The following is a 15,551-nucleotide window of genomic DNA, read 5'->3' as shown; positions in this document are numbered from 1 at the left end:
ACTGGTACAAGGTGAGCTACACTACGGGGGAAACTAACGGTGTAAAGATGCACACACTGGTACAAGGTGGGCTACATTACGTGGGGAAACTAACGGTGTAAAGATGCACACGCTGTTACATGGTGAGCTACACTACGGGGGAAACTAACGGTGTAAAGATGCACACGCTGTTACAAGGTGAGCTACATTACGTGGGGAAACTAACGGTTTAAAGATGCACACCCTGGTACAAGGTGGGCTACATTACGTGGGGAAACTAACGGTTTAAAGATGCACACCCTGGTACAAGGTGGGCTACATTACGTGGGGAAACTAACGCTGTTAAGATGCACACGCTGTTACAAGGTGAGCTACACTACGGGGGAAACTAACGGTGTAAAGATGCACACGCTGTTACAAGGTGAGCTACATTACGTGGGGAAACTAACGGTTTAAAGATGCACACCCTGGTACAAGGTGGGCTACATTACGTGGGGAAAATAACGCTGTTAAGATGCACACACTGGTACAAGGTGCGCTACACTACGTAGGGAAACTAACGGTTTAAATATTCACACCCTGGTACAAGGTGGGCTACATTACGTGGGGAAACTAACGGTTTAAAGATGCACACCCTGGTACAAGGTGGGCTACATTACGTGGGGAAATTAACGGTGTAAAGATGCACACCCTGGTACAAGGTGAGCTACATTACGGGGGAAACTAACGGTGTAAAGATGCACACACTGGTACAAGGTGGGCTACATTACGTGGGGACACTAACGGTTTAAAGATGCACACGCTGTTACAAGGTGGGCTACATTACGTGGGGAAACTAACGCTGTTAAGATGCACACGCTGTTACAAGGTGAGCTACATTACGTGGGGAAACTAACGGTTTAAAGATGCACACCCTGGTACAAGGTGGGCTACATTACGTGGGGAAACTAACGGTTTAAAGATGCACACCCTGGTACAAGGTGGGCTACATTACGTGGGGAAACTAACGCTGTTAAGATGCACACGCTGTTACAAGGTGAGCTACACTACGGGGGAAACTAACGGTGTAAAGATCTACACGCTGTTACAAGGTGAGCTACATTACGTGGGGAAACTAACGGTTTAAAGATGCACACCCTGGTACAAGATGGGCTACATTACGTGGGGAAAATAACGCTGTTAAGATGCACACACTGGTACAAGGTGCGCTACACTACGTAGGGAAACTAACGGTTTAAATATTCACACCCTGGTACAAGGTGGGCTACATTACGTGGGGAAACTAACGGTTTAAAGATGCACACCCTGGTACAAGGTGGGCTACAATACGTGGGGAAACTAACGGTGTAAAGATGCACACCCTGGTACAAGGTGAGCTACATTACGGGGGAAACTAACGGTGTAAAGATGCACACACTGGTACAAGGTGGGCTACATTACGTGGGGACACTAACGGTTTAAAGATGCACACCCTGGTACAAGGTGGGCTACATTACGTGGGGAAACTAACGCTGTTAAGATGCACACGCTGTTACAAGGTGAGCTACACTACGGGGGAAACTAACGGTTTAAAGATGCACAGCCTGGTACAAGGTGGGCTACAATACGTGGGGAAACTAACGGTGTAAAGATGCACACCCTGGTACAAGGTTGGCTACATTACGTGGGGAAACTAACGGTGTAAAGATGCACACCCTTGTACAAGGTGGGCTACATTACGTGGGGAAACTAACGCTGTAAAGATCATGAGATGGTCGTGGGCTGGGAGGTGTGTGATGTTCTGCTTCAACTGGAGAGCTCCGTCCTGTAGCCTGTCGCCATTCACGCGGTAGAGGTCCTGGTATTCCTGGGTCTCGTTCAGGCGGACACGGCGGATCCACTCCCCCTCGCCGGACATCTGGAGACAGCACATGTGTTTCCAACTTGCGATACTATTAACAGTTGTATAATCGTTGTAGCATAGACACCCCCTCCCATTTAAGTACGTCACAACGTGCATCACACATATGTACACCATTATCGAAAACGTACCCATTGCGCTAACTTTCTACCTGACAAAAAAGGCAAAGCTTGTTGTGACCGCATTAAATACTTTTCCTGATAACTCAGTGGGGATGCACATGCGTTGCTAATTGTTTGGTTATAATTTCGCCAAGCTTTACTGAACTGAAGAGACCTCATACAAATTCAAGGTACACTGTGTCAACTCGGCATGCATCTCGACCAGTAGGGGAAGGAAGCCCCTACTTCAGTAGCTACTACACATGAATATAACACAACAGAATCTGGCGGCAGTGGCGACCCTTTCATAAACGTTGTTCTGTATCACATTGCATGCTATTTACCAGAAAGATTCTCCAACTCGACTCTTATGTAGTACGAACTTTATGCGGAGGGATTGGTCGGTGTGCGGTGTTAGTGCAATTGCACTTCCCCATGGTGTCCGGGGTATGTTGTTGATGTAACGGACTATATTGTGCAACTATACACTCAACTCGGGCAAATAATCAAATAATGACAAGATTTTCTCACCTCTATCATATAACCAACCAAGCGAATATTCATTCGCGGGGAGTAACTTTTATATCGCACGTCAATCTAGAAAGAAGGAAACGAAATAAATCAGAGTTCAGTAAATAATTCAACTAAGGTCGCGCAATCTTTAAAAACGACTATGACTACAGCGTCTGCCATCTTACCCCATTCACAATATATCCGTAGTATTGACGTATTTGTTGTAGCGCCTCCTCTCGACGTAGTGTTTCGCTAGACTGCGTACTTCTGTTGTACCACCTGTTAACATTGACATTGTTGACACATAAACATCACAATCCCATACTCGGTTGGCCCCCATTTATTTCCAACACTGGCTCTTACAGGGAGTTCTCATCATCGATTGGTGACGTAGCATGACGTTTGTGTTCTAATCCTAGCAATAGTACTTCAGAATATATTGCACTTTCAAACATAGTTTTACGTATACGAATAACCGTCGAACGATGTGCCTATTGGAAATCAATGTTTAAAACGAAAAACACATTCGTTAGGTGTTTTATATTGATGATAACACAGAAATACATCACACAGGTAGTAATTTCAAACTGATTTAAGAAAAATAATATTTCCCTCGTGTCTTTTGACATGGAATCTTGCTATTAGGTATTTAAAAAGACACTCCGGTGAGGTTATCTGTGCATCCAGTAATATGCTTCAGTAATAACTTCATCATCGACTTATCTGCTCTATTTTAACAATATGGGCTGATATTGAGGATAAAATAATAGAGGAACAGGCGGGTTTTCGGAAAGGATATCAGACATCAGATAATATATTTAGAAACGTGGTCGTTTCTGTTGTGCATTTAAAGATCTGAAGGCTGCATTTGACTGTTTACAGAAATGGTTTATTGTATAAACTTTGGCATGGTGGGGTTAAAGGCAGACTGAACACGTTATAGCTTGTATGTAAAGGGATGCTTGCTATACAGATTTTTTCATATGTAAATACGGAGTGAGGCATGCATGTCAAATGTCACCTGTTTTAAAAAAAATAAATTTATCAATGATATTGAAGACTTTTAAGTTCTGATGGACAAAAAGGAATAGCGATGGACCAATTGGAGTTGTTTACATTGATGTTTTGCTGACGACATTGTCATGTTTGATTTCACACCAGTTGGCCTACAAAAGCGTTTAGATAAATTTTAGTGTAACAAATGGAATTTGAAGATTAATATTGGCAGAAGTAAAATCATTGTTTTTAGAAATGGTGGACCATTACGGTGTTATGAAAACTTATGCTTTAACACAAATTATCTTGAAATAGTGTGTGTGTTCATTTTGTTCCTCATCTGCCTCATTGTACTAAACCAAATAGAATATTAGCGCAACAAGCTTGGAAAGTTATTCAAATATCACAATGTAAATCTTGTATGTTTCAAAAACTTCCTATAAGTATACTGCTTCATAACTTTGATATTAAAATCATGCCATTTTTTATATGGATCTGAGGTATTGGGTTTCCACCCATCCCCAGATATTGATATAATTCATGACAGGTTTTGTAAATTAGTATTGGGTCTTAAACGTCAAACCCCGAATAAAGCTGCGAGAGGGGAAGTTGGGAAATTTTCTGTGATGGTTTTTCAATATAAGAGAATATTCCCATCACTTATTGGTTGTGATTGCTCAGCTAAACATCAAATAGTATTCTTAAGCATGCGTACCACTTCGAGTTCAGTAAGGCCGATAAGAGTTGGGTGGGGTGGGGTGGGGTGTGTGTGGTGTGGGGTGTGGGGTGTGGGGTGTGTGGTGTGTGTGTGTGGTGTGGTGATGGTGGTGTGTGTGTGTGTGTGTGTGTGTGTGTGTGTGTGTGTGTGTGTGTGTGTGTGTGTGTATTGCTGGGTTTATGATGTTAAATTCTTGTTATATAAGTATGGTTTTGGAGACGTTTGGCTCCATCAAGGAGTTGGCTACGTTGATTTTTTTATTGACCAATTTGTGAAACGCTGTAAAGATATTGATGTTCAGATATGGAACGATAATATCACAGCTTTTCCAAAGTTAGACTTTTGCAGACATATTAAAATAGAATATGGTTCCGAAGATTATATTTTTTGTCTTCACAGTATGATCTATCTTAAAGCTTAAGCTAAATTTAGATGCTCTAGTCATACTTTAATGATAGAAATAGGTCGACAGTACAATATTAACAGAAATGTAAGATTTTGTCCATTTTTCATAGTCTTCATAGTAGAATCAGAATACCATTTCTGCCTCCAATGTCCATTCCATGCAGATTTAAGAGACAGCATTTTACCAAAGTATTACTGTGTCCATCCAGACCAGCAAAAATTTAAAATGCTATTCTCAAGCTCGAATCCGCCTTCACTTAACAGTCTAGGGAAATATATTTTCTTTGCACTTCAGAAACGTAATAGATATTTTAAAGATGTCATTAATTATCCTTAGTAGTAATACTTTCCACTACTCTACATCATAAAGCAAACATGTTGGCGCTCTCTGTCAAATATATATGAGTGTAAGTATTTACTTGTATAATGGGCCGGGGGCCTCATGACGGAATAAACAACATCAATAACTAGGTAGGAATCAGCAGAGGGTTCGTTATGCTGTTCCCACAGAAAAATATATTTCATGCTTAAAAACAGGAGAAAATTTACGATGATACGGTAGAATTGAAATTTATAAACTGTCGTATTGTAAGAATAAATGTTGAACAAAATTAATATTCATATCTAATGAGATAATTCCGTAACACGTGTAGTTTGAAAATCTGACCTGCTGTAGAGGGAGTGTTCTATGAAGACGAGTACATCGATAAAGATGTCGTCAGCCTGGCGACGATGTCTGTAGCTATTGTGATTACCACTGACATCGACCTCCTCATCAGAACTGGACGCTAGAAGTAAACATACGTCAAACATAAGTGTCACCCAGCACTGGCGGGACCTTGTGTAACCAACAAACATACCAAGACGTGACGCAAGAAGTAAACACCAGTCAAACATAAGTCATTCATCACTTATGGCACCTCGTGTCACTAACAAAAGACCCCAACACGTGTCAAACCCAAACTCGTGTCAAACATAAGTGGTATTGAGCTAATGTTGTCGGTGTATCTGCAATGTTTTGGACGACATGTACACCCATAACTCACGTGGAATGTTGTAGTCGTGGTGTGGGTTGAGGTACGATACATCATCTTGAGCAAGTCTGTACACGTCATTATATTGGACTGTTTCTGACAGACTTCGACTTTCACGCTCCAGGCTGTATACATCCCCATCCTTGGTCATGAAGGATCCTGACTGATAACATAGAAACTGCATTATATCGGACCTTGTCAGTTTACACTGTAATACCCCTATTGATAGCCAGATAACCAACCAGTAATACCATACGACAATCACAATAACGGTAAGCAGGAGATAGACGATGGGTGGCCGATGTTCCTCAGTCGGCTATCCAGTATGTTTTTAATTGTAATGTGTGAGGTTCGTATATATAAAGTGTTTCATACAAAAATAATCAAATTAATTCGCATAATGTTGTAAATAGAAGAGAAATTACGTATACCTTTCTGGTGTATTGTGTTCCTTTCCACGTCAATTAATTCTATAACACATGACCGCCACACTTTGATTACAAAACGAGTAAACGAGTTTGCATTGGCATATTTATTCCAAGCAATGGCAATGGGTGAAATTATTCCACATGATTTGACATTAGAGGAGGGCCATTTGATATTTAGGAGGGGTGGGGCTGGGGACTGGGGGCTGGGGTTGGGGTGGTGGGGGAGCAATCCCCATGAGCAATCTCATAAAAATCACATCTTAGTTTTCGCTACGCCTAAACAAAGATCTGAGGACCTCCCATTACGGGTCACGTCAGAGCGACCTCTCGCGAAATGACTGACAAGAAATCGACATTAGCCAATCAGAAGGCAGCTTTCTCGAGCTTTACGACATTAGTTTCAAACTGTCGACTACGCTTCGAAACATATAATAATAAAACCCGTTACTGTCGTTGGGAATACCCTCTGTTAAACATTTCGAGGTTGCATGATCAGAAAACGCATTCCGTCTGTCACTTTTGTGATCTGGTAAGCGACGCTCTGATTGGTTGGATGAAAGGTCGTTCTGACGTGATGACGGGGGATGTCATCAGATATTTGTTTAGCGATAAAGAGAACTAAGATCTGATTTTAATGAGAATGCATCTTTAGGGGCTGAGATTTTTCTTCTTCTGAAAAGGAAGCTGAGATTTTCTTACAGCACTTTTCAAATTTAATCTTTAGAAGGAGTGTTAAATTTTTCTCACCAAATATAATAACTGTACAGATGAAGGTGATTTTGAAACAGAACAATGAAAATAGCAGAATATTAAAATAATAAATAAAAGACCAATTTTTACAACACCCAGTCAACTTGACATGTTTGTACTCACATCTACTGGAGGAAAGTACTTTTTAATTACTAAGATGATGTGGATGGTGGACATAAACGGCATAACTTTTAAAGTTAACTGACGAAAAAAAGAAACGTTACCAAACTGAAAGTTGGACAAGTGGGTCTAAACCCCGATTAGTGTTACAAAATGGTTGAGAACCAATCGTCCAAACACAACCACAACAGTTTGCTGAGCAATGCACGTGAAACGTTTGCTGCACGTGCAGCATTCCAGCCTTCAAAGATAGTAATATAAAAGGAACGATGTACTGTTCATCCACACCCAAACCCCTGGACAGTGACAAATACCATGCTGAGATTAATGGTACTGAAAGAACCGGCTATTGGTATGAGACATTAAGAAGCAATGCATGACCACGTTGCTATGACTTTTGGCTGTAGCCGAATGACAGTCACCAGGCTGATGGTCCGTTATATGGACGGAAGACAGGCAGTAGTTCATCGCCGACGTCGTTGGTTAGCCATGCACTATAACAATACCCCTGAACGCTGAGCTTTTTTTTCCCCAAAGCATTTTAAAAATATTGAAAGTCCAAGTACACAGTAAAATGCATTTCTGCAATCACAAAGATAATTTTTTGCCTCAGATTGGTCAGAATTAGAACACAGTCATTTACATCATAAAATAGAAACCGGTGACACCATACCCATTAGACTCCCTTTTTATAGGCACAGCGCACCCATTAGGAAAGAATTTTCCAGACAGGTGCAAGAAATGTTTGAAGCCAATATCATTCAGTCCAGTCCTTCTGAATGGCACACTCCCATTGTCATGGTTAGAAAACATGATAGCTCTTACCGCTGTGTGAGATTACAGACGCCTCAATGCAGTTACCAAACCTATATTTTTCCCTGTACCACCTCTGCCAATATTTTTAGGGTGTTTAAATGTGCTAGTGGCTTTTGGCAAATACCACTCCATCCAGATGCAAAACACAAGTCGGCCTAAATTACACCCCATGGTGTTTTGGATGAAGTTGCCTCCATTTTGGTCTAAAAATGCTCCTGTGGCATTTCTGCAAACCAATAAAAGAAACGAATTGGCGTTACATACTGATATATGTAGATGAGATAATATTTTCTAAAACGTTTTGGGAACATTTGAGTCACTTCGAGGCACGTGTAAAACGTTTCTTTTGCCCGTCAATAAGGCTATATGATGCTTAATGATTATTTATCATCACAGTCAACATGATTTGAAATGATTATTAATAAATGAGGGTTACAGGCATACTGTCTCTCTGTCAAAGGTCATGGATTTGCTCACAAAATATTCTGGATTGACGAGGCTGGCAATATTGTGGTCGTGAATTTGTATTGAGGCTGAGTTATTATTATTCAAAAAGATGGAGGCTGATTTTTTTATTTACACAAAATGACCTGCCTCCCCCCCCCCCCCCCCCCCCCCCCCCCCACCCCGAAATATCGTCCGCCCCTTGTTACAATTTCCACAATGTCCTAATTGTCAAATCGCCTTTTGTTTCAAGAGGCAATAACATTTAGTAACAAAACATCAGTACGGATATGATGATACAACGGATACAACGTTTACTTAGCCAGTCACGACAATAAACATCGCCGAGGCAATGTGTGAAACTAGATATTGTACACACAGACATAGTGTGCGTTTCACCTGACACTTGACATGTTGACGGCTTTAACTGATACCGCTGTCTGAAATGATCCACGTATGTCACCCTGTTTTCCTTTATGGTGTGTGCATACATGGAAAGTTATTTTCCTCCCGTGATTGTATAGCCAAATATATACACTTCAAGTATATCCCTGTTTAGCTCTTCTCCTCTATAACAACCACATAGCTTCACACACAGCATACCACAACCTCTAACACTACATGTGCTTCTACTACATCCACTAAAGCAATGTGTACTTCTACTACATCCACTAAAGCAACGTGTACTTCTACTACATCCACTAAAGCAACGTGTACTTCTACTACATCCACTAAAGCAATGTGTAATTCTACTACATCCACTAAAGCAACGTGTACTTCTACTACATCCACTAAAGCAACGTGTATTTCTACTACAGCCACTAAAGCAACGTGTACTTCTCTACTACATCCACTAAAGCAACGTGCACTTCTACTACATCCACTAAAGCAACGTGTACTTCCACTACATCCACTAAAGCAACGTGTATTTCTACTACATCTACTAATGCAACGTGTACTTCTACTACATCCACTAAAGCAACGTGTACCTCTACTACATCCACTAATGCAACTTGTACTTCTACTACATCCACTAATGCAACGTGTACTTCTACTACATCCACTAAAGCAACGTGTACCTCTACTACATCCACAAATGCAACGTTTGTTTTTTCTACGTCCACTAACACTACATGTTTTGTTTTGTTTGTTTGTTGAGCAATATTCCATCTATATGACGGCGGTCTGTAAATAATCGAGTCTGGACCAGACAATCCAGTGACTGAGCATCGATTCACGCAAATGGGAAACGATTGCATGCATCAAACTAGGTCAGCGAGCCTGACCACCCGATCTCGATAGTTGCCTCTTACGACAAGCATGGCCGCCTTTTATGGCAAGCATTGGTTGCTGAAGCCCTATTCTACCCCGGATCGTCACGGGTCTCACACTACATGTGCTTCTACTATATCCATTAACGTGTGCATCTACTACATCCACGCAACGTGTGCTTCTACTACATCCACGCAACGTGTGCTTCTACTACATCCATTAACGTGTGCTTCTATTACATCCACGCAATGTATGCTTCTCATATATCCATTAAAGTGTGCTTCTACTATATCCATTAACGTGTGCTTCTACTATATCCATTAACGTGTGCTTCTACTACATCCATTAACGCTTGATTCTACTACATCCACGCAACGTGTGCTTCTCCTATATCCATTAACGTGTGCTTCTACTGTATCCATTAACGTGTGCTTCTACTACATCCACGCAACGTGTGCTTCTACTACATCCATTAACGTGTGCTTCTACTACATCCATTAACGTGTGCTTCTATTACATCCACGCAACGTATGCTTCTCATATATCCATTAAAGTGTGCTTCTACTATATCCATTAACGTGTGCTTCTACTATATCCATTAACGTGTGCTTCTACTACATCCATTAACATGTGCTTCTACTACATCCACGCAACGTGTGCTTCTACTACATCCATTAACGTGTGCTTCTACTACATCCACGCAACGTGTGCTTCTCCTATATCCATTAACGTGTGCTTCTACTATATCCATTAACGTGTGCTTCTACTACATCCATTAACGTGTGCTTCTACTACATCCACGCAACGTGTGCTTCTACTACATCCATTAACGTGTGCTTCTACTACATCCACGCAACGTGTGCTTCTACTACATCCATTAACGTGTGCTTCTACTACATCCACGCAACGTGTGCTTCTCCTATATCCATTAACGTGTGCTTCTAATACATCCATTGACGTCAGCTTCTACTATATCCATTAACGTGTGCTTCTAATACATCCACGCAACGTGTGCTTCTACTACATCCATAAACGTGTGCTTCTCCTATACCCATTAACGTGTGCTTCTACTACATCCATTAACGTGTGCTTCTATTATACATCCACGCAACGTGTGCTTCTCCTATATCCATTAACGTGTGCTTCTACTATATCCATTAACGTGTGCTTCTACTACATCCATTAACGTGTGCTTCTGCTACATCCACGCAACGTGTGCTTCTACTACATCCACGCAACGTGTGCTTCTCCTATATCCATTAACGTGTGCTTCTACTATATCCATTAACGTGTGCTTCTCCTATATCCATTAACGTGTGCTTCTACTACATCTATTAACGTGTGCTTCTACTACATCCACGCAACGTGTGCTTCTACTACATCCATTAACGTTTGCTTCTACTACATCCATTAACGTGTGCTTTTACTATACCCATTAACGTGTGCTTCTACTACATCCACGCAACGTGTGCTTCTACTACATCCATTAACGTTTGCTTCTACTACATCCATTAACGTGTGCTTTTACTATACCCATTAACGTGTGCTTCTACTACATCCACGCAACGTGTGCTTCTACTACATCCATTAACGTGTGCTTCTACTATATCCATTAACGTGTGCTTCTCCTATATACATAAACGTGTGCTTCTACTACATCCACGCAACGTGTGCCTCTACTACATCCATTAACGTGTGCTTCTATTATATCCATTAACGTGTGCTTCTACTACATCCATTAACGTGTGCTTCTACTACATCCATTAACGTGTGCTCGTACTACATCCACTCAACGTGTGCTTCTACTACATCCATTAACGTGTGCTTCTATTACATCCACTCAACGTCTGCTTCTACTATATCCATTAACGTGTGCTTCTACCACATCTATTAACGTGTGCTTCTACTACATCCATTAACGTGTGCTTCTACTACATCCATTAACGTGTGCTTCTACTACATCCACTCAACGTGTGCTTCTACTATATCCATTAACGTGTGCTTCTACTACATCCATTAACGTGTGCTTCTACTACATCCATTAACGTGTGCTCGTACTACATCCACGCAACGTGTGCTTCTACTACATCCATTAACGTGTGCTTCTACTACATCCACGCAACGTCTGCTTCTACTATATCCATTAACGTGTGCTTCTACCACATCTATTAACGTGTGCTTCTACTACATCCATTAACGTGTGCTTCTACTACATCCATTAACGTGTGCTTCTACCACATCCATTAACGTGTGCTTCTACTATATCCATTAACGTGTGCTTCTCCTATATCCATTAACGTGTGTTTCTACTATATCCATTAACGTGTGCTTATACTACATCTATTAACGTGTGCTTCTACAACATCCACGCAACGTGTGCTTCTACTACATCTATTAACGTTTGCTTCTACTATATCCATTAACGTGTGCTTCTCCTATATACATAAACGCGTGCTTCTACTTCATCCACGCAACGTGTGCTTCTGCTATATACATAAACGCGTGCTTCTACTTCATCCATTAACGTGTGCTTCTACTACATCCACGCAACGTGTGCTTCTACTACATCCATTAACGTGTGCTTCTACTACATCCACGCAACGTGTGCTTCTACTTTACCATTAACGTTTGCTTCTACTACATCCACGCAACGTGTGCTTCTACCACATCCACGGAACGTGTGCTTCTACTACACCCACTAACGTGTGCTTCTACTACATCCATTAACGTGTGCTTCTACTACATCAATTAACGTGTGCTTCTACCACATCCACTCAACGTGTGCTTCTACTATATCCATTAACGGGTGCTTCTCCTATATCCATTAAAGTGTGCTTCTACTACATCCATTAACGTGTGTTTCTACTATATCCATTAACGTGTGCTTTTACTATATCCATTAACGTGTGCTTCTACTACATCCACGCAACGTGTGCTTTTCCTACATCCATTAACGTGTGCTTCTACTATATCCATTAACGTGTGCTTCTACTACATCCACTCAACGTGTGCTTGTACTATATCCATTAACGTATGCTTCTACTATATCCATTAACGTGTGCTTCTACTACATCCGTTAACGTGTGCTTCTACTACATCCAACAACGTGTGCTTTTACTACATCCACGCAACGTGTGTTTCTACTACATCCACTTACATCATGGGTATGGGTGCCTGTTGTTAGACATCATCATGGTACCTGGAACACAAATAAGAAGATGAGGATGTCCTACCACCACCAGCTGCACTCCATTCTTTAAACGATGACAGGTAACTTTCATGGTTGTCATTGATGTATAGTTGTGATAGAACTTGGTCTGAAATCATATATCAATATCGTATGTCACCGCGTCCATTATGTAAACACGAATATATTTTAAATATATTTTATTTGCTCCTGAAGAACACACGAAGTTAAACATCAGGGACGACATGACTATTGTGTTCAGGAACTTGGTTCATAGAGAATACAGGGGCACGGGTAGGCCAGTCGTCTAGGGAGCCGGGACTCGCTGTGCAGAGTTGCGTCCCTTGGGCACACCAGAAACCTATGATTGTGGGTTCGATTCCCGGTTTGCCCCGATAATGTTTCTAGGTTTGTCAGCACCATACCCATGCTCATGGTTATTACCCAAAGTGGTAAACGTATGAGGCCTGCATCAATTCGGGCTTTCCTCCCACATTAAGCTGACACGCCGCGATATAACTGCGATACTGTTAAAAGCGGCGTTAAACCTAACTCATTCATGGAGAATACCTCCTCCAGAATGCATCCTATACATGCAGCAAATTCTTTCTTTCATCTTTAAGGATGTCTTTTCAGGCCGACACACGATGCGCGGTCCTCTTTTCATATTGTGCAGTAATAGACAGATCATATCAACTGAATACATTAAGAAACATGTTGATGCACCTGAATCTGCAGAGTGCTCTGTGAGATGTACCCCTCCCCCTCGCCCCCTCTCGGGGTATACACCGGGACGTTGACGTCCACATGAGTGTTGGTGGTCACGTTGATACTGCAGTTGTAGGGTCCTGCTCTGATACTGAAGGAGAGAGTCACGGGGAGGTGACAGCCGCGGCTGTCCTTGAGGCTTTGTGGAGAAAACCTCAAGAATGCTTTGATGCCTGTCATAAAAAAAGACACGTGTAAGTGAATAAGAAATAGATGTGACCTATTCACATTCGTTGCTGTACAATTGACAACACCACAAAGCCCTATAGATGAGCTTATTCTTTACGTCTAGTACATCATATCCACACCTCGCTGTGTTATTTATAGCGGATGATCTGCTACTGGCTACCTGAAATACTTGCTACTGTCATTCTCGTCTGATAGCCTAAATACTCACCATCAGTACCCTGTACAGTTGACGACAGACCCAGCACGAGGAACAAGACCCTGTGTAAGTAGGTCGACATCTTGGAAACAACTGTGCGCCGCGGTCATTCAGCCTATTCAAAGGACTGTTGACTTAACTGGGTTCAACGTACATTCAATCTCTTTCTGTTTGTCCGTCTAAACACAGGAAATATAATACCCGTATATTGAGAGTTGACATAACTGATATAAATAAATCAATTCGGATTATGATGCATACATGGCGATCATTTTTCATATGACATCCCGTCTGATACCAAACAAAGCAAAGTTAGGTTATCATATATAATATTATATGTAAGGAGTTAATTTAGGCGTCAGCTGACCCTACTATGGTATTATCGTTTCTGGCATGTGCTTAAATAAGGTAAACTATGTTTACTCTGAAGATAGTTTACCTGGTTTCTATAAACAAAACATCCATATAGTAAACAAAGGTTTACAAGATATATTCGCGCATCTGGGACACGAATATTTAATAGATAGAAATCTATCCATAAGCTATGTTGTATCAACATTCCTCGATGTGTTTTACCTATACGGGGATAAATCCCCATATCACCAAGACGCAGTAGATTGCATGTACAGGTCGATCGTATTTCCAATACTTCAATAGTTTGTGGCCTTATATAAATTGTTTTGAGTAATGTATCATCACAAAGTCAACAAAGTTACAGACTAATAAGTGCATCTGTTTTCGAGAAGTTAACAAGAGAAATTGACAAGGGTAAGAGAACCGTCGAAATTGGGGAAAACTGACACACAAGCTGTGATTGAGTACATACATGAACAGAGCATGTCACCAAAGCAAATATACAAAGATGTGAAGAACACGGTCCGACTCAACATACCAAGGGACTTTTCACCAGTTATCAGAATACTTCTGATCATGTTTAAACGAATTGTAATCCATGATGGTATCTGAAATCTTCACTTTGACCCCGATTCAAAACTTCAGAGCAAACCGTAGAAGCCTGATCCACGACTGACGTATAGGCGGTGTGGTCAGTTGGCAAAGTCATGGCTTCGGTTTTCTGGGACAGTAAGAGGATATCATTATTGACTATCTGCAATGATGTCAGGATACCTTCAGCAATATTAATCCACAGAGCTATGGCAGTTGAGAGAAGCTATCACCATCGTGGAAAGCTCCAGGTAGCGTTCTCGCGTGCTCCCGTGTCACATCGTCCCGTGGCAAGGGAGATAATTAACTATAAAGTCATGTTTCCAACCTTGCCGAACTAGGTTAGAATTTCAGGGCTCGATCGGAGCGCCACCAGTGGCTATTACGAGTTATGTCCCTTCTGTGTCCATTCGATTGACCGATCAGATTCCATCTCTCACATCAGTTTCATTAGCTTCAAACAACATGGCGATTGATAATCAAGATCTATATTGTAATAATACTGGTTTTACCTCGCCAAGTACAGCAAATCACTTGAGCCCCTTCGTTAAAAACATGAAAAGATTTGCAATTTATCTATGGACGCATAGTTGACCGTACGTATGTTTTGTTAATCCTACAGTCGACCGAAATCAATGCTCAATGATTCATTCACTTTCCCATCATTCTCTCGTGTTAAGTGTCATCACAGTAATGCTCAATGATTCATTCACTCTCCCATCATTCTCTCGTGTTAAGTGTCATCACAGCATTGCTCAATGATTCATTCACTCTCCCATCATTCTCTCGT

General features: G+C 41.3%; 1 protein-coding gene across 3 annotated transcripts in view; it reads right to left on the bottom strand.

Moving 5' to 3' along the window:
* The window catches only part of LOC124142958 (A disintegrin and metalloproteinase with thrombospondin motifs adt-1-like), a 48,102-nt gene extending 33,053 nt beyond the window's left edge, over positions 1-15,049 (bottom strand). For 2 of the 3 annotated variants that reach the window (XM_048386284.1, XM_048386286.1), the window contains exons 1-9: positions 14,709-15,043; positions 13,829-13,995; positions 13,390-13,604; positions 12,710-12,793; positions 5,659-5,809; positions 5,280-5,400; positions 2,679-2,772; positions 2,512-2,577; positions 1,713-1,876 (exon numbers count right to left, since the gene is read on the bottom strand). In XM_048386284.1, coding sequence (XP_048242241.1) covers positions 1,713-1,876; positions 2,512-2,577; positions 2,679-2,772; positions 5,280-5,400; positions 5,659-5,809; positions 12,710-12,793; positions 13,390-13,604; positions 13,829-13,898 — 965 coding nt within the window. In that variant the 5' untranslated portion in view covers positions 13,899-13,995; positions 14,709-15,043. Of the gene's footprint in view, positions 1-1,712; positions 1,877-2,511; positions 2,578-2,678; positions 2,773-5,279; positions 5,401-5,658; positions 5,810-12,709; positions 12,794-13,389; positions 13,605-13,828; positions 13,996-14,708 lie in introns of all 3 variants that reach the window. The other variant, XM_048386285.1, reaches the window with a different exon arrangement.
* Between the last annotated feature and the right edge of the window lie 502 nt (positions 15,050-15,551).

The sequence above is a fragment of the Haliotis rufescens genome, unplaced genomic scaffold, assembly GCF_023055435.1.
Source record: "Haliotis rufescens isolate VD_foot unplaced genomic scaffold, xgHalRufe1.0.p SCAF_6, whole genome shotgun sequence".
Classification (NCBI taxonomy): domain Eukaryota; kingdom Metazoa; phylum Mollusca; class Gastropoda; order Lepetellida; family Haliotidae; genus Haliotis; species Haliotis rufescens.
This window is presented reverse-complemented; position numbering and strand designations above follow the sequence as displayed.